This window comes from Protomyctophum parallelum (genome assembly GCF_964188405.1).
Source record: "Protomyctophum parallelum genome assembly, chromosome: 16".
In the NCBI taxonomy this organism is placed as follows: domain Eukaryota; kingdom Metazoa; phylum Chordata; class Actinopteri; order Myctophiformes; family Myctophidae; genus Protomyctophum; species Protomyctophum parallelum.
In genome coordinates, this window is record NC_139711.1 from 16,118,281 (window position 1) to 16,138,891 (window position 20,611).

A 20,611-nucleotide genomic window follows, 5' to 3' on the forward strand; every position below is an offset into this window, starting at 1 on the left:
GACAGAGCTAGCCTGAATGGGTTATCTGGTTCTCTCTCTCCTGAGAGGAAATTACAAATTGTTGAGCGACCTGCATTTATTTTCAGAGTCCAGTGACTGTTTACACTAGTACACAAGACACTATAACAGTGATAATTGTTGTCTAACTTTTTAACAAAAAGCGTTTTGTAACCCATACCACAGATGACATAATATGGTGAATGTCAGTTCCTTTTCGATTTTGTTTATCTTTATAACAATATAAATATTGCTAGTTGACACTTTAATTAAAATTCAGGCACCTATTCATATTTACACAGATATTTGACAGCATCTGTCATCGCCTTATGCCATATGTATGTCTGCCCACTGCCCAGCACTGCTGCAAACTCTACATTAATAATTATTCATCAGCATCATTATTTTCTCTTTAAGCAGAAAAATGTATAACCTTGCAAAAAGGTTTAAATGGCTTGCCTTAAATGATTTGTTACTTTGTTCTTAACAGCTGACCACGGCCATTGCTAGGTTACAGTAAGGTACTGTAACTAAGGGGGGGGGGGGGTGCTCAGTGCTGATATCAGTAGATCAGTAGATGATGGAATAATGTCTCCCCTAGGGCAAGTGCTACTTGCTGTAGCACCTGCCCTAGCCTCAAGCGTATGCAAAGGCTAAAATTATGTAGACAAGTATACACTTCTCTATAGAATGCTATGTCACATAGCATTCTATAGAGAAGTGTATACTTTTCATTGTAAAGATATTCTACTGTCTACTGACGAATGTTAGGTTCTTAGCTTACTTATGATCCTTGATGACTATACTTCTATGTATTTGATGTATTACACTGATTACCATGTGCTCTTTCTTACTGTAAATTGCTCTGGACTTAGAGCGTCTGCTAAATGCCTTAAATTGTATATAGAACATAGAGTGGTATTTTGAAGGTGAGACAGTATGTTGAGCACCAACCCATTGGCCAAAAACATTTTGTTTCCCTTTGAATTTGCCTCTGGGGCATCACCAATTCCCCACGTAGAGACCGGATGTCGGCCCGTTCACTCTCCCTCGGCCCTCCTATTCCGGTGGTGCTCCTATGTTTTCATTCCTAACAAAACAACGTTGTAACAGGAGTTGCCGACAGATTCAGCTGCAGAGCTCTGAATCTGTCTTCAGAGATTAGTTGAGCACACATGAGTGTAAGTTGCCATTTCCAACATTCAGTCTAAAAGTTCACAATGAGTTGTGAGTGACTTTGTAGATCAACCATTTTTGTTACTTTTGTGTACTGCAAAGTATAAAACGGGGGATATACACAGCTTTTGTCTGACAGCAACAACATAGAACTTAAAACCATTATTGGAATGTATTACTCGTCATTGATAGTGTCAGTTCATCATAGAGTGGCCTGCACTCCAGGTCCAGCACCACATGGTGAATATGAGGTGCATAAGACTTAACATGCTCTACATGCTGGATACTTGTTGTCCACCGTCCGCAAGTGATGTCTTTGAATAGAGAGGCAATGCGATTCGATGTGTCATCAGCCCAGACTTGCCAAACCTCTCTGTGGGTCTTCTTCACAGAAGCTGTTTGGGTTGGTTCACTGGTAGCAATGACTGCTGGGCTGTGTACTGGTGTGGTAACATTCTGGTGAATGTGTAAAACACCCCCAGTCTTCCTCTTCAGCAGTCGACAGGCAACAGGCCAGCCCTCCTCAGAGCTTGGTATTAGTCCAAGGTTTACTCTGTCTGCAACATCACATAGCTGGAGCTGAGAAACGTCAATCAGATCGGTTGTTATTATGGTTTTGAGTTGCCCCAAGACATTTTAGTAATATATACTGTAGTTTGCCCGAGACAGAAATGTAACCACTTTCAACCCTATTTTTGTGTGTGTGTGTGTGTGTGTGTGTGTGTGTGTGTGTGTGTGTGTGTGTGTGTGTGTGTGTGTGTGTGTGTGTGTGTGTGTGTGTGTGTGTGTGTGTGTGTGTGTGTGTGTGTGTGTGTGTGTGTGTGTGTGTGTGTGTGCTGCAACGATTCATTGATTAATCGTAATCAAATCGATTATTCAATTAGTTGTAATTTAGTAATCGATTCATCGAATTGGCAACTAATCACTAGAGTTTTTTTGCAATTCATCATAGGTGATTTCCCACTTAACCATAGCTTTTGTTAACTAAACTAAAGAGGAATGAGCCATTTCTCTTTCCTTACAATCTGATGATAGTTGCACAGTAGCAACTGCAAAGCAAAATATGACACATAACGATTATAGTATCAAGAACAAAACATATGGCTTGAATATTTATTTTTAAATGACCTATTTGAGTTCAGAAGAGTACTGTTCCTTCTAGACTGACACATGTGTAGCTATTCTTTAATCAAATGTATGCAGTCAGAATAAGCCTAAAGACACCATGAGTTGCTTTAATTAATTTAAATTTAGTTTGTCTTTTATTTGAATAGCAGCCTAATCAGCAGCTAATCAAATTAAAATTTCAATGAATTATATTTTGTTGAACAGTGATTCCCAAACTTTGTCATTTCAAGGACCCCCAAATTGACACTAATTAGCCCTCGGACCCCCATTTGAAAATATACGTCAGGGACCACCCATAAGATTCTTATGTCGCTAGCAGTGATTATCAACCCGTTTTAATTTCAAGTACCCCCAGATTGACATGCTTTAGTCTACGGACCCTCATTTAATGGCATTTCTATCTCTGGGACCCCAATTTATATTGTAAAATCAATGTTAATTTAACTCTGAGAGTGTACAAATGGAACCAAATGGACCAGTTCCATTTGTACACTAGTTACAGACCCATTTGGTTCCAAACTATCATTTAGTTGGGGTCCCCCCTGGAACTCCCTCAAGTACCCCCAAGGGTCCCCGGACCCCACTTTGGGAACCACTGAGTTAGAACATGTCTAAAATATATTTTTAAGGTGATGACTAAATAAGTGTCATGATCCAAATAAATAATCGGCAGATGAATTGTGTGTGTGTGTGTGTGTGTGTGTGTGTGTGTGTGTGTGTGTGTGTGTGTGTGTGTGTGTGTGTGTGTGTGTGTGTGTGTGTGTGTGTGTGTGTGTGTGTGTGTGTGTGTGTGTGTGTGTGTGTGTGTGTGTGTGTGTGTGTGTGTGTGTGCCCGCATATATATTTTTTTCTTCAGTATTTTTTAGATGCATTACCTCCCCAGTCAACTGAGTCTCTACAAAGGAATACTCCACACAGTTCTTCTAATGTATGTCCATGTCTTTATTGGTAGAATGAATGATCACTGCATGGTGCTAACTAAGTCTGTTAATGTTCACTGTATTATTGAAGCAGGAAGTGGAAAGGTTGTCTGCGTGGGTGGCACATTCATGCAGACATCAAACCTACAGCCACTTTCCACTCTCTGCAATGTCTGTCTGTGAGAACCAAGATTTCACAGTGGATTCTGGTTATTGTAGGACCAGACAACAAAGCGCCATGTTCCAAAACATTCTGTTTACTAATCAGGTATTCAAAACGTCACAAACACAGTGGAGCATTCCTGTAACTACATACTGTCAACCAGGCATCCCTATTGGGCTGCATGTCATTATAGGAAAACATTTTTTCAAATGTCAGATCTACAAGATCACAACACAACGATCCAACATGTTCATGCGACACCAGCATAGAATCATAGTATAAAATAGGCAATGATTTGATTAAGTGAGGGAGGTTGTAGTCATTGTAAGTCAATGATGAGTAGCCACGCACACTTGTAGCTGCCAGTGCCTGGTGCCAATACAATTTTTTAGTGGTGCAACCACTCCAAAGAACAGCAATGTCCGTCCTAACCTATGGGACTGACTATGTCCTAACCTATGTGACTACCGGTATGTTTAGAGTACCAGTAGGGGCAAAAGTGGCGCTGTTGTGCCAGAAACAGAGAGAGAGAGATAGTGTTGCACTGTTGCCTGCTAATTACAGAGAGAGAGAGAGGGGAGAGGGGAGATGCACCACTCAGTTCACACGGGTGTGATTTCTTTTAAAGGACCAATGTTTCGGACAGACTAAGCTGCCTTCTTCAGCTTGAGGAAGAGTGAAGTAGTCCCACACAGGAAACCTGCATGCACAGCTGATAAACTTTCAAAGTTTAATGCAATCTTTTGGTCATAGACATTCATCACAAGCTGTATCAGTGTGTGGGACTTTGTTTTACACACCTGCTGTAAACTGATTTCTTCAGGTGTGAAATTTCTTTATTCATTATTCATCATTATTTATGATTAATGCTATGAAGTGTAAAAAGAGATGTTTTCTCCTTACTTGTCGGTTGTCTCCATAGTGAACGGTACAGCGATTTGATACCCTGTTTCCCTCAAGGTTTTTCTTCAGTGCTATCACTGCATCAAGATTCCATTCACAAGCATGAATGTGGCTAGCTCCTGCATGCACCAAATATGGGAGAGTAAAGTATCCAATACCTGAGACAAAACAAAGTACAGTATGTATAAGTGGATGAAAGCATAGAAACTAGTTTCAGTTAGGAATGTACGATATTCAACTTTTGTCCGATTTTTTTGGGTACCTTTTTAAATACAATCCAGATAATTTAAGATGGAATCACAGATTCCGGGTTGTAAAATATATTGTATTTATTTATGGATGATGGTTCTGCATGTACGTTTTCCTACCTGCATATAGATCCACCACGGTCTCCCCCCTGCAGTCAAAAGCAGCTACCCGGAGCTTCTCTGTGATATTTCCCGCAGAGAACATGGATTTGGTAACATCAAACTCATACCTGAAGTAATAGTAGGACTTTTAATAGATGCAACATGGTGGGACAAGGTATAACATAAAAAGACATCTGCTGATTGATTAGGCCTGCATTATTCACCTTATTCCATTGTCTATATGTGTCACCCAGCTGTGTTTTCCTAAGAGCATGGTCACTATAGGCGTTCGAAACCCATCCCTGGAGATTTGGCTCATGTGTGCCAGGCGCTTTGCACCCAGCCCCTCGGCAACGGCTGGCCACAGCTCCTGACCTAGTGCAGTAAGTATAATATATTGTAACTGTGATTACTTGGCACGCCTCTTGATGAAAGAAAAAGTGTAACCGAATTTAAGGCTGTTACCCATTTTCTTCCACACTGGCCGCGAGAAAAGGTTGTCTGCCATTATTACCAAGTCTCCATGACGTTGGTAGCTGTGAGGAATGTCCCCTTTCAGATCGTCTGTCCAGTTCTCTCCATACGATTCCAACAGATCTTGCAGGACGTTTAGTAGTTTGCCAGTTGTCCTTCCCCTCTCCCTCTTTGATCTGGGCATTGCCTGTTTCAGAAGCGAGACAAAATGGAGTGAAATGTACTGCATTCTTAAAAAAAACAAAAAAACAATTCACCCATTGATGATACTGGAATGTACTATGTTCTCCAACAGCCTCCATTACCTGACTCCAAACTATTTCACAGATGCCATTGGAAGCCACTTGGTTCTTGCTTTGCAGATCCAGTTTTGATAGACAGGAAAGTAAGATGGGCAAGGCCACTCTGCCATCATAGTTTTTCTGTAGACAGAATCTCAGATCTAGAATTCCTTGGGACTGCAAATCTTTCCTATAAAATAATAATAATAAACACAAATTCTAAATGCATGATTTGATCAAAGGTTTACCAATCAATAGTCTGTATGCATAAGACATCACAAACGGTCTTAAACAAACCAGCGCTTTGGAGCCCTAGAATGGCTGAATGTATTCCATATACACGCATTACATAGTAACAAACAACAATTCAAACTAAATTATTTGATCAAAGGTTTACCAATCAACTGTCTGAATGCATATAGTTAATGATTAATGCTATCACATAAAACTCTCTTAAACAAAGTGCTTTCGTAGCTATATAGAGAATGTCTGTGATATTACATTTCGTGTCTTTCCTATGAATTGAATATGAAGGACCCGAATAGAAACAAGCCAGAGCTTAAACTGTACTTTCCTGTCCTTTTTACTGCAAACTGTTAATAAACGAAGTATTTTCAATGAATCAAAATTCCATATACATGCACACATTACATTGCCATTGATTGATCAGTGCAAAAAAGTGAGCAATTTATACAAATCGACAGGTGTCATCATCATTAATTACGCCACACCAACCGAACGGACGTACGCCATTACCCCCCCCCCCCCGCCCTCCCCCCATAGCCTCATACAAAAATAAACAATAAAGTGACAACCAGGTCGCAGTAATTAATTAATGCATGTAGAAACGGAGCGCTAGAACATTTAATGCCGCCGCGATGAGTGGCATATATAATATGAGTGATTTTATGGATGTGCGCCTGTGTATAGAAATGTATGTAGGCCTATAATGCCACAGCTGGGGCTTTCGCCTTGGATGATCATGCAGGACGGCCATCTGTCATGTAATATTATGTCAGTATCAGGGCAGAATCTGAATATTCTTTCGTTGCTATTACAGTAGCAAATGTAGTTAATTTAGAAAACGGTGGACCCTCTTGTAAACAAGTGCAATGCTTTATGGTGTCGTCCACTCACAGTTAACAGTTTTTGTATTGAGTTGTGCTTGAAATGTACTGTAATTCTGCAAACTGTTCTATAAATACTTCAATCAATCAATCAATTAATCAAACGGCTTACCTCATTTTCTCTGCATGGCATTGCGGTACACGAACGCACGGGACGTGTTCCATTTCAACGGCGCACGAATACAACATTGACAAAAACAAAAGTAATCGTGAAAATATTATATCAGGAAGAAGAACATGTAACGTAATAACATGTTGCCTGTCGGACTATTATTAAGACGGGACAATTTGAAGTGGAAAACTTTATTGTAACAAAACAAACTATAGAAACAGACAAGTAATGATGGACTGTAGTCAAGTGGGTCGGTGATCGCAAATAAGAATATCAAATAAAGATGCACTATAAGTGCAAAAAATGTGAATATCATAATATGACATCAATCTTAAATTATACTATTTATATCGCAAGCTCACAGTCAGTCAGCCACTCTGGTGATGAAGGCATCACCACGTACCAATAGGTGGAGACAAAGAGCCAAAAGCTTACATTTCTTCCAGTCACCACAAACTTGTTATAACCATGGTTATAACATATTATAATATTATAACTAAAGCTTAATAATGGCATGTTGCATAATAAAAACAGCTAAACCATGTTTTGTTTCTATGATAGGAGCAATTCCTTCTTCAAAGCACTGATCTCTGAATTAAAAATATTAGATATTGAAGAAATTACATTCTCATTCCTGGCTGGTATGTTACTAATAATCTTTATGAGTGACTGTTGTGTATGCTAAACCTGTTGTACAAAGAGGTAATTGCATCTTTGATAGATGTATACATGCAATACATCAGAACATAAGATATTTGCATATACTAATGGAGTAAAAACAATGATTATAATACTCAAAGGGCATGATGAAGGCACCCTGCCCCCACTGTCCAACAGTGTGATAACCACTAGATTCGGAGGACAGCATTTTAAGATTCTAGTACTTTGAAATATTACTCATCAAGCTCTCCTCACAGCCTTTATTATTTTATGTATTTATATTTCAGGTTGTCCGGAGATAAAAACGACTTCAACCACCTATTCCCATCTACTCCACATAAAAGTGCACTTTTGGTGCTGAGGATATGCCTGACGACAAGCCCTTAATCACTTATGTCAGCTGATGGTGAGTGATGTGTGTTATCTTGTATCTATACTACTTTACAGCCTCCAGTACATTAGTGAAAAATGACATCTATTATCCGCTCTGGGTCATTTATGTAATGTTACTGTAGTGTTAGTGTTAGTTTTAGTCAGTCTCTTGGATAGTTTTCACTTCGTTTTATAGTCACATTTTAGTCAGCTAGAATGTATTAGTGTTAGTCTATTTTTAGTCGACTAAATGTCATAAGATTTTGTGTTGTGTTTTGGGGGGCCTTGATGCCGTCCTAATGGCTGATTTTGCGACACGTTGTGAGCTTGTAGATCTGCCATTTTCAGCATGCAACCAAGTGTAAAATGACTTGTCTATTACTTCTACTGGATCTCTTGTCCTAGTTTTCATTAATAGTTTCCATGTAGTTTTCGTCAGTGAAAAAAGGTAGTCGACGAACATTTTCGTCTTGGTTTTAGTCGACGAAAACAACACTGCTCCAACGTGTGGCTTTTTGTCTTATTGGTGCGTTCACACGGGCAGATTGCAAAAAATACAAAGATGCAAAGCTACACAACGTATTTGTAGCTTTGTATCTTTGTCTGAAGTTGAAACCAGCTCAACATTTTTGTAGCCTTTGCAGCAGCTACAAACATCGGATGCATCTTTGTATCTTCATGTCGCTGGCTTCCATTGACATTTGACAATGAATGGTATAGACTGTATCTTTGTATGTGGCTTACATTATCATTAGAGGTTAGCCTCATGATAAATGGCACCGCTCACTTCACAATGATTGTTTCAATTTGTATCCTGAAAAGTATAATTTAATTTCAAACGCATTTTAGTTATACTCATGTTAACTTTATGAACTTAAATACAAATATACATTGGACATAAAAAGACAATACAATTTTAATTCTAGTCATTAAACTACTAATATAGGCAGAAGTAATTAAAGCGGGTAATGTTTGCTTGTTTGGAATTGGAACAGCTGAAAACACTAAAATATCATTATTCCGATATTAACCTGCTGGCCTCATTAAGTGCACCCGGGGCTGCCAATTGCCCATGTATGGTCTAATATATTGGAACTCCTACACACAAATATAGGCTAATATGGCCTACAAATATTTCTGATTCATTGAATTGTACAGTTGAGCTGCCTCTGGACATGGTTTACACAAAGCAAGAAGTGCAATACACACACACACACACACACACACACACACACACACACACACACACACACACACACACACACACACACACACACACACACACACACACACACAGTAGTATGTACCAGTAAGACACCCTGAGTGAGTGCTCTGAAACAACAGAGCTTCTTAAAACGGCACAGTTAAGCAGGAGTTAAACTATATTAATGTGGTGTCCGTGAGGTCAGATTTAGGTGATGATCCTGTCTTCTCCATCTCTCAGTGTGCAGGGTTTGATGAGGTCAGATCAACATATGGAATTAATTCGTATTGGCCATATGTGGAGCGTGTCACGAGGCGTGATGCACACGAGATGCAAGTTTTCATAGTAAACTGCGACCTATGGTCGCAATCAAACAGTATGCATTCAACCGGTGTCCGTACTCGGGGACAATGCATGTCGGGAACGATGCAAGTTGGGAATGCATGCCCCATCTGGATATGCAATACCAGTTGTACACTGTTGTCAGAGTAGGTCCTATACTTACTGTACCCGTTGTCGGAGTACCCTACTCTGGAACGAGTATATGCCGTAATACGCTAGCCTGGAATGATTCGCTACGTTCATCCTTTTCTCACTTTGCTATACACAGCCTGACTAGGGTGAGTATATCTTTTCTGCATCTCGGTTAGGAAAAGACCCGCCCTCGCCTGTCTCTGATTGGTCTATTCTTCTACATTCTCTAATTGTGTAGACTCCTTTTAAATTAGGTATGCAGATGTTTAACAATAATTTAACTCTTGAGAGCGTAACATGAAACCAAATGGACCCGTGAGGATCCATTTGGTTACCAACTCCATCATTTAGCTGGGGGTGACCTGGATCCTCCTGACCACTGGTGGTCAGTCCCCGGACCACTGGTTGAAAACCACTGTATTAGTCGGTAGCAGCACGGTTGTCATACATTATCATCATGATAAAAGGCACCGCTCACTTCACATTGGTGTGCTGTCATGTGGCAGCCATGAAGTCACTTCACATTGGTGTGCTGTCATGTGGCAGCCATGAAGTCACTTCACATTGGTGTGCTGTCATGTGGCAGCCATGAAGTCACTTCACATTGGTGTGCTGTCATGTGGCAGCCATGAAGTCACTTCACATTGGTGTGCTGTCATGTGGCAGCCATGAAGTCAATGGCAAACATTTTATTCCGTATATAATGTTTTTAAGTGGTGCAACTACTTAATTACAGAGCTTTTTTGGCTGCCTGGCTTCGTCTGTCCCTGGCTGCCTGTGTCTGTCCTTCGTCTGTCCCTGGCTGCCTGTGTCTGTCCTTCGTCTGTCCCTGGCTGCCTGTGTCTGTCCCTGGCTGCCTGTGTCTGTCCCTGGCTGCCTGTGTCTGTCCCTGGCTGCCTGTGTCTGTCCCTGGCTGCCTGTGTCTGTCCTTCGTCTGTCCCTGGCTGCCTGTGTCTGTCCTTCGTCTGTCCCTGGCTGCCTGTGTCTGTCCCAGCATTTGGTTGGTTTTCAAAACCAAGTGTCACTGTTGTGCAGCCTAACACACACATACTGTACGTATTAACTGTATATAATGATGATTTCAGGTGTGACAGTACAGTACAGTGACGGTACAGTACAGTAGAGGGGACGCCCACACGGTAACTGTAATTTCTCAACCGTTTCGGACGCAGGGCGGCTTGCCCCTGTGCTGGTTTGTCCGAACACCCATTTGGTTTTGTGAATTGAAAAAGAAAGCATGTGGCTTTAATTTGTGATTTCATATACAGTGGTAATATTTTTGGAATATTTGGTCCCATTTCCATTTGGTGGAATGAAAATAATGATAATTCAATACATCAGAATTTGTTCTAACAATCATGTATGTGCATTATATTACGAATGCGTTATACATTATGCGTTATGCACTTTAAAAACAATAATATATATATACATATATATATATATATATTATTATTATTTTTTTTTTAAGAAAAGTTGTTATTCTATGAATGTGGTTTACATTTTTTTCCCTTTGTTCTTTTTTATTTTACCTGTTCTGCCCCTTTAAGATTAGACAGTTCAATCTAGGCGTGTTTCCTGCTACCATTGACTAAACCAGGCAAGCTTGCATCCTGCGGGAAAGCACAGCAAAATACACCTTATCATACGGCCAACGACTATTTTGATTTGCCTGTTCCGTCGGATCGAGGAATTATTTTCGTTATTTTCATAAAGAATTAGGCTTATTTGCCATCTTCCAGTATATCGTATTCCCTTGTAATTTATTGGAACATGAAACATTGCGTCTGTTTTGATCATTTATGATTTATCGAGATGATATGAATGAATGTCAACTGGCCACGGTCCAGCCTTCAAATGCAGGAACCACGACTGGATATTTTTTTCTCTCGTCGCCAAAAACATCTGCCGCAAGCATTTGGATAAATTTCAATCAACAATTTACAATATTCAATGGACAGCAAGGAATCAAGGTTGTCAGCTACTCAGCTTTAACAGGCATGGGAGCTGGATGTCGGAATGAGCTGGTGCATTAAGAAGATAATCACTTGTCTGAAAATATGGATGAAATGTGAAGCTATATGACTGCGACGCTATACGTTGATAAAGACGCTTTACATTCGTGCGCCGAGACACACTTATATTCAGGCTATTATTGAACCTGTCATGTGTGTTTGGATTGTGTGACATTCTCAGCGCAGTGTTTGTTAGTCTATCCCAGGCTGTGCGATCACATCTTTATCGATTTATTGGCTGAATTATAATTATTTTAGATCATCCATGCCATGGACTGATTAATACCCCACCATGCACCGGAATGGACAAGGCTGACACTTGATCATTTTGTTAGGCTATAAAGCAAATGAATCCTGTCTTTTAGCAAAGGACACCTATACTGGCCAAAACTCCGAACGAAATAATATCACCATGTCGGCGGTGATGATAACGCGCAAGGTGCGAAAATGGGAAAAGCTCCCGGGAAAAAACACTTTCTGCTGCGATGGACGAGTGATGATGGCCCGGCAGAAGGGCGTCTTCTATCTGACCATGTTTCTCATCGTCGGCACTTGCTCGCTCTTCTTTGCATTTGAGTAAGTGACAGTTAAGACTCATACATTGCCTTACATCTCTGGTCGTTTGATGGCAATATATTGGCCATAATATAGCTGTCAAAATAGTAGGCTAGCCAGTATGACCCGCACACGCTCTATATACTACGGGGCCCGTAGCGCGTCTTCGTTCAGTAGACTATTGTTTATGATACTTCTTAATTGCTATAATACATCCATACAGCCTACAGGCACATTTTCTCAGACACTCAAACTGGAGCCCCATATTATGTCCCTGCTCAGTATTGTAATAGGCTCATGGACAGTCTCAGATTGTGGTTTGTGTCTACTCTTAGCTCCTATAGGGACAGCAGGGATTTACTATTGACTGTAGTGTTTAATATTTAATGGGCTCTGTGAGTGAAAGGGCCTCTTGTTGTCTCAGCATTTCTCCTATCTCAACCCACTAGCACAACCCAATGGATCCATTAGAACACACACCATCAGCAGCTGCTCCTCATTTGCAGCATGTGTTTCCGACTCCTCTTATAGAGCTTTGTCTTAAGAAAGAGAATGCTTGTTTTTATTTATGAAGCACACTTAATCCTGCTTCATAAATAGAATCCTCAAAAACATCAATATACAGTTGATATCAATATACAGTTGTCTAATGTCATCAATTTATTTGCAAACACTACCCCATGACTCCACCCACCCCATCCCTCTTCCTTTCTCAACTCTACAATCCCAGAAATCAGACACACAGTCATGTCGCTGTAACAGTGTTTTGAGTATAGGTGGGCCACAGGACCGCTATACTAGCCAGAAATTGAACGAACAAGCTAGTTGCTGCACCTGCATTAGCCAAGCCCATGCATGTCATCCCTGTCACTCTGTCTGTACTCTATAGTGTATGCTGGCACTGCTCTCCTCTTAGCCTGTACAGAAGGAGCTGTTGTCCAGCCTGGGCGAGACCGATAGCAAGCGCCAGAGCTCCGGGAGGCCTTGCAGTGGCTTTCGGCTGGAGGCTTGATAGCACAATACGTTTATATTACAGCCCAGAATGATCTCCCCAGGGGCATAGATGTTAACATGGAGATTGAGCCAGAGAGGGAGGAAGGGATCAGGGTGGAGGGGTGGGGTAATCCTAAACTCAACCATTATAGGGCAATTTGAGACATTATCTGATTTGAAACCCCTGCGTGACAGAGTGTGGCCACATATACTCTACGAAAAGGCTCAGAGTTTTGGATGCATCTGCCATCTGGATGTGTTAATGCTGACATCTGATATAATAAAAGCTGTACCAGCTGTACCAGATCAATAAGATACTGTAAATGTCTTGTGTTAAATAGGCATAGGCCTTTTGGCAAATGAGCAGGAGAATATTACATATTAATTTACATGATTATTATTATTTTTCACGCTCTTAGAACTGGCACATTCTTTTTATATTATAGTTGTATTAAACAAACCCCTAAGGTTTGATGTATCATGATGGGCATATGTAACCATTATTATTTTAATGTGTGGTCAAAACAATCATTGTTTTGAAGATAAATACTGAAGATACAATTATAAGCATGTTTTCCAACATTTTCTAAATTTCTCAGCATTTTTCAAAAAAAGTCCCTTGTTAAAAAAGTACCACTATTGTGACTTGTTAGTTGTTACAGCCTTCTTTGAGCCGCTATAGTCTTTCTAAAGTGATTCCGAGTCAATTTGTTTGAGACTGTGCAAAGTACTGATGATGCGTTCTTATCTCATCATCATCTGAGCTCCACCACACGCACCCTGTAGCACTAGCTCTCTGAATGTGAGGATTCATTGCTTTGGTGTTGGCTTCAGGGTGAGCCGTAACGCGCTGGGGCACAGATGGAAGAACAGTGAGACCAGTGTCCGTCAGCATAGTCTGGAGCACTTCCAACAACAGCCAAGCAGACGTCTCATTCTTATCGCCGGGCATCAGCAGCCCATGTCGAGAGGCGGCACTATGCAAGAACTAGCGCTAAATTGCGGAAATGAGCAACAAATACACAATCGGACAGAAAGCCAAACAAATGGGCGTGTGAGTTGGTGTACCCAGCAGCCTGTGTTCTTACTTGCTCAGCAGATTTAATTCACATGTGTTGTTTTTGCCCCCCCTCTAGTAAGCAGTGATTCTATTTTCATTGGATTTCACATATTTTCATTACACTGGCTATCACTGTACTGTTATGTGCTGTAAACACAAGCTTTCACTCTCACTCTCCACTGATGGAAAGAATTGGCTTGATTATCCTATGGCTCATGTAATGTTCTGCAAGTCATGTCCCCTTAGCTTAGACACATACTAGTCCCCTTAGCTTAGACACATACTTACTAGTACAACACATACATGGTGTCATGTCCCCTTAGCTTAGACACATACTAGTACAACACATACATGGTGTGTCTCTCTATGTTTGTGTGTGGACATTTATATCGATCATAGATATCGTCTGGGATTTTACATATCTTAATATCGTGGCTTCGTGATATGGCATAATATCAAGGTATTTGGTAAAAAATATTGTGTGAGCGTGCGTGCGTGCATGCGCGTGTATGCATGCGTGCGTGGAGTAGTTAGCGTTCATGAAACTTAGCGTACAGGCGTGTCACCTCAGACCTGGGATGCGGAGCCATGCCAGCAATGAAGGCGTACGCATGTATTGTATAGTGAGGAGGACTGCGTGTTTGTCTGTGCGTTGTCGTATGCATGTGTTCATGAGGGACACGTGTGTGTGCTTTATTAGATTATCATGTCATAAGGTGGAGGACATTGTGTGCGTTGCTGATGGAGTGCCCCCCCCCCCCCCACCCCCTCCAGTCGTGTGGGGTGTAAGGAGGGGAGGTGCAGTGCTGACCATGCAGAGCGTCTGGCCAGGGAAAATCTGGTAACAGAGATCCGACTTCCCACAGCCACCTCCACGCCAACTTGCCTCCCAGTCAGCCCCGTCAAAGAGCAGCTCCTGGGCTGGCCGCAGCGTATACCAGCCAGCCAGGACCTGTGATTTATGCCCAGCTGACAGTACATGCTCCATTTACAATAACCATGATATATACTGTCTTTGTTCTCCGAGAGCTGCTCTGGTCGAGGGTGTTGTTTTTGTTGCTGAGCCGGTGAAGAAGAGATGCTCTTACCCATATCATGTGCCCTGCAGGTATACGGGGATCGATTTCTACACAGTCAATTCTGGGGTGTTCACTTAAACCAGAGGAAGTTGATGAACCCATGCATGCATACTGTACATACCTACAGTACCTACCTATTCTGGGGCATTCATAGGCGAGTATTCGGCGAAGATAAGCAGATATTCTGTGAAAATAGCAATGTGACACAATGACCTTGTAGATCTGCTATTTTCTGAAAGAAGGAGGTGGCAAAGTATAGATGAGGGACTGCAGTGTACCACATACTAGTACAACATAGTATATGATGGACTCATAACGATGGTGTGCACTCACTGCATATCTAGTTTATATCTTTCCTTTTTTTTAGGACGGGGCATAAGGTTTCGCACTCTGCTCAGTTTGTAGATAATTGTGGTACTGGGATGTGTTATGCATATATAGATTTTTCCATAAGCGCATGATGTGGCCCTTCCCTCTAGCTGCCAGGCCACTGGTGTTGTGTTTCATGCGCCTGAAATCAAATCATTCTCATCAGATTCACTATTATTTTTCATTCTGCCCTTCAGCAGTTCAGCTGTTTCAGGCTCATGATGTAACCACCAGACCTTTAATCCCAGCTGCTTGATGATTCCAGTATTTCATGGCACAGACAAGTGTTGCATAATCAAGATGTAGGATTTAAAGGCAACAGATTGTAGCCATGGAGTTTATATACTGTACATCCATTCAGAAAAGCACTCACGATCCGGATTAGGGTATTGTAGAGGTAAAATGTTGTATCTCTGACCAGATTTGTAGCTAAACTGTGCTCATACTCTAGCTAGTGGTCTGCATGCACCCGACAAGGAATATCTGCCGCAGAGCGATGGATGAAGCTAGCTTTTTATCAGAATTTCAGCTGGGGTTATGGATGGAGCAATCTGCTGTGGGTGGGGAACTAAGACGGGGCAAATTACATTTCCAGCATTTGTGTAAGCGGCGCTCTACAACATTAAATTATTGTTGTGCTACACAAAGGGAGCACGACTCACAGATAATGCAGATATTGTTACAACAAAGGAAAGTGTCTCTGTAGATGTGCTTACACCGCAACAGCATAATTAATTTATATTTTGATTCACACAGATCTCCAATGGCTTGCACCTGTGTTATTTAAAAAGGCAGAGCATGAAATGCTCAACACGTGTCAGAGTCAGGATTTGCTCAGGAATTGGCCTACATCCTACCTTTGACCTTAGTCACACTACCATTGAGATTATTTGAATTCAGCAAGAGTCTTTCAGAAGTGTCCTATATCCATCCAAGCTTTTACCATGCTGTGTTGAAAGGGAAATCCCACAGATCAAAGTGTAGATTAGAAGTTCCCTAGTGGCCGTCTTGGAATAGTAAGCTTCCCGGGTTCAAACCCTGGCTATTCCTGGATTTGCATCAAAGTGTCCTAGACCCTGAACCCTTAACTGCTCCAGATGAGGGTGGTACCTTGCATGGTTGCTTCATTTGCTTCCTTTAATGATTTTTTTAGCCAATGCAAGTGCTTTGGATAAGGTGCTATAGAAATGCAGACCTTTTACTGAGAATCCCCACCTCTACCCCAGAGGCTAGACAGTTTGCGGTGAACTTTACACCCCCACATAATTTACCTAATGGCAGAGACGGCAATGGTGACTTTGCATATAGCAACAGTGGCGGTCATCTTATCTCTTCTGTTTATTCAAAGAATACATAAGGTTGCATTTTAGGACTTGGCCTCATGTTGGCATATGACGGAAGTCCACTGTTTATTGTATAATGATTTTACAGCGGTTGCTGTGGCAGTCCATTTAGTCTGAGCTAAATATAGCTCACAGTCTTCTTTATTTGCATGGCAAGGTCAGAGAAAAGAGGGGAAGAAGAAGTAAATGTACACATGGCCTGGGCTGGCTTAGCGGTCCAGGCACCTTGGCTGGTAATCCAGCATGTGTCGTGGGTTCGAGTCCCGATCCCGACGAACTTTGCTGTGTGTCTTCTCCCCCATCTCTCTCCCCGTTTCCTGTCTACCTACTGTACTGTACATCTATCAATAATGGCAAAAAGGCCAAAAAATATCTTTAAAAAAATAAAATAATAATGTACGCATTACACCATAGTTTCACACAGGTGACGAGATAACAAATTTCCTTGAGGGTTGATTGATAGCCAGATCAATCAACAAAAGTTCCCCACACAGCTAACTGTGTGGGGAAATATATTTAGAGTTTTTGTTACAGCTGTGGTGACACCCACAGTGCTCTCACTGCATGGCGTGGAGGGAAACGGCCATGTCCAGGAAGGAGTGGAGTCCTCCTGATGGGAAGTGATGATGGAGTGTGCTTTGAATGCTTACCAGTCATCAGGACTGCAATTACACATCACCCAACGTCAAGACTGAGGGCCAAGCCCAAGTCCCCTCCGCCCCGCCCCCTCTCTGTCTGAATTGACTGGCTGTCCGACCTCTGCTGTCTCTATGCTAACAAAATGGAACAAGCATTCTTTGATCTGAAGCAGGTGGAGGTTTCTATCGATTTAATCTGTGCTGACATTTTTCCCCCGTCGGTGTGAAAAAGACTAATCAGACCTGTCCGGCAGGTGTAGTGAGCCATTGTGCGTGTGCGCTGCTTAGGTATGCTGACTTATCTGGCTCGTCTAGATACTGTACTAGGAATAGTTAATTCCTCATGTATTATACAGGCAGCCTTTTTGTCTCCATTAAGGTCCCTGCATGCGCACTGGACGCGTTTTCGGATTTTTAGCTGCGTTTTTCCGTCGGTTTTTCGAAAAACTCGTCCAGTGTGCAACCACCTTCAGCCTTCGGCTGACAATGGTGGTCCTTACCAAGCTGTGCACACACACTCCCTGGAAGCCAACGACGAACCTCTGCCCCAAATTCTCCATATATTATGTTATAGCGCCACCATGAGTCCGGGTTTTGCTAAACTCATTTTTTTATATTACTCGTACACATTTTATCCATACATCACACAAATCTCCATACTCCAATGTGATCAACACAAATCTGTCCGTTTTCCCATATTCCTTCCTGATTAGCTATTTTGCCTTCCAAAGTTTGCAGGATTGGTCCATTTTGAACAAAATGCCTAAACGTTTGAACATAGCGTGCGATTTCCGTGAAATCATGCACGCATATTCTCACTAGGCAGAGGAAGAAATGACACTTACAGATTTCAAATCAGCCTCATGGTGGCGCTATAACAGTCCAATTCATGTTTTCTTTGCACACTACTAAACATTATGAATAACACGTGTTATATATTTATTTTTTATTGCCCTGTTATACAACCACCAGACGACAGATAATTGCAAAAAATTAAAATAAAATGTTTATATTACTCCTACACATTTTGTCCAAACATCACAAACGCTATATCCTGGTGGAGAGCAAGGTTAATTAATAAGGTTAGGAAGCGAAGACCGTATGGTGGACTCCATGTTGCTCCCTGGAAGGAAAGAAACATGCGCAATGGGTACAGCCAACACTTCTGCGTTCAGCTTCCTTGGTCTCAATTGTGCATGTTTCTTTCCTTCCAAGGAGCAACATGGAGTCCACCGTATGGTCTTGGCTTCCTGTCCTCTTTTAATAGTCCTTGGTGGAGAGTGGAGACCTGTGCCCCGAGGGGCACCTTTTCTAGTTTTTCCCTCTTTCTCTACTCTCCCATTCCTTTCCACATTTCCTCTGAGCTGTATGTAACTATGCCTATGTATTGTAAGCAGGAAACGCCATCCAAACAAGAGAGAACATTCCAAAACCAAACTAGACAGTTTAATGATATATTTCTTTCTTTCTTTCTTTCTTGCTGAATGTTATGTACATTTATCTTACAATCTGCATTTTGACAACATTTTGACTCCACATAACGTTATTTATTATGGTCAGACACACACATCTTAGTGTATTCTGATGCTGATATCATCTGTGCATTTATGACATGTGATACCCAGTTAGTCACGTACTGTCCAACAGGATATAGTACGATCAAAACCTGTAGCACTATTTAGCATTGCATTAACCCATTTTGCTCTGGTGACGATTATTTTCTGGTGACAGTTTTCTGAAAAACCCTATGTTTCTTTTTTATTTAAGATTTTTTTTTTTTGCGGCTTACGCCTTTTATTGATTTTTGAAGGGACAGACAGTAGGCTGACAGGAAACGGGAGAGAGATGGGGGGATGACATGCAGTAAAGGCCGTGTCGGGTCCGGGAGTCGAACCCGCGGCACACTGCGACTGGATTACCAGTCCGGTGCCCAGACCGTTACGCTACGGCCTGGGCCAAACCCTATGTTTCTATGTCAGTCATTCTCAAACATTTTCATGTCAAGGACCCCCACAAATATATGTAATTGGCCGCCGACCCCATCTGAAAATATGTTGTTCCAGGGAGACCCCCCCCAGAAGTGTGCGTGTGTGTGTGCACGACTGTATGTGTATGTGTGTGTGTGTGCAGTTTATCTATTAATAACTGCATGCACAAGGCTCCAGTCTGTTGCCGTTCTTTGTGCTGCAGCATGCATCTGCCACCATTGACGAAAACTAGGCCTTTTGCGATGTTGGCTGTAGGACCTATTGCCTAATCGCAATTATTTTAGATAATCGCAATTATTTTTTCCATCATCATCATAAATCATTTCCATGTCGAAAAATGTTCACATATTTTCAAACATTTTCAAAAATTGTGGAAATAGTCGATCTACAAGCTCAAAACGCATGAGAATGTGGCGAGTTTTGAGCTTGTAGATTTATTGTCTATTTCCAGTAACTATTCATGTTTTTAGTGGTAGTAGTAGTAGTAGTATAGAGTTATTCAATTATGTAGGTTTTTTTGTCATATGTGCCCTGTGCACCCTGCCATCCTTTGTTTACGAAGCCGAAAGGCCGAAAAGATTTTTCAACGACAGAAACGCAAGTAAATCGCCATTATTTGAGCGACAATTAGCCTGAGCTAATGTGTTCTGGTCTAGAGGAGCGGGTCGCGGCAGAGATTTACGCAGGCCCTGATTGGATCTCACCTCCTCTCCCCCCTAGTGCAGCGCTACGTCACATCCTTTGGAGCGACGCCCACCGGAAGGGTTGACTCCCACTTTTAGACCAGAGCGGCCAATGCGTTCCTCCAGGCATTCATTTTTTGCGCCGACGAAAATGAAAGCCTGGTGCCGAGGCAAAGCGACAATTAGCCGCCAAGTAAAAACTCCTAATGGTGACACCTTTACAGCCCTAGGCTGTAGCTGGAGTGATTGTATAGTTTTATATGTTGATACTGTGTCCAAGAATGTTGTGTATTCACCACCATGACTCCAGCATAGCCCAGAACAGGTCAGATCACGGAGCATAATGTGTGACAGAGGCTGGTTCATGACCTCATGCAGAGTACACCACTACAGCTTGTGTATCATATTGTTCTCCTGTCCACCAGCTGCACATGCTGCCCTGTTTGTTTGACAATAACTAGCAGTTTTTTTTTGTTGTGGCTGTTATCTCTTCAGTGAGGTTTCTGTGGCGTGGAAATAATATAGTCATTTATAAATCAGATGATCA

General features: G+C 41.7%; 3 protein-coding genes across 3 annotated transcripts in view; 1 reads left to right on the top strand and 2 right to left on the bottom strand.

Moving 5' to 3' along the window:
* tspan6 (tetraspanin 6) overlaps positions 1-20,611 on the bottom strand; it is a 147,839-nt gene that overhangs the window by 30,344 nt on the left and 96,884 nt on the right. The gene's annotated exons all lie outside the window — the stretch shown is intronic.
* Positions 981-6,762, bottom strand: trmt12 (tRNA methyltransferase 12 homolog). Its single transcript, XM_083785430.1, has 7 exons — positions 6,632-6,762; positions 5,417-5,582; positions 5,103-5,298; positions 4,862-5,012; positions 4,656-4,765; positions 4,288-4,445; positions 981-1,752 (listed from the first exon to the last, which is right to left on the bottom strand). The coding sequence occupies exons 1-7, from the start codon at positions 6,706-6,708 to the stop codon at positions 1,336-1,338; spliced, it is 1,275 nt and encodes a 424-aa protein (XP_083641556.1). The 5' UTR covers positions 6,709-6,762; the 3' UTR covers positions 981-1,335.
* The window catches only part of zdhhc9 (zDHHC palmitoyltransferase 9), a 33,839-nt gene continuing 24,191 nt past the window's right edge, over positions 10,964-20,611 (top strand). The window contains exon 1 of the mRNA XM_083786464.1: positions 10,964-11,932. Within this exon, the coding sequence (XP_083642590.1) occupies positions 11,769-11,932 (164 nt within the window). The 5' untranslated portion in view covers positions 10,964-11,768. The remainder of the gene's footprint in view (positions 11,933-20,611) is intronic.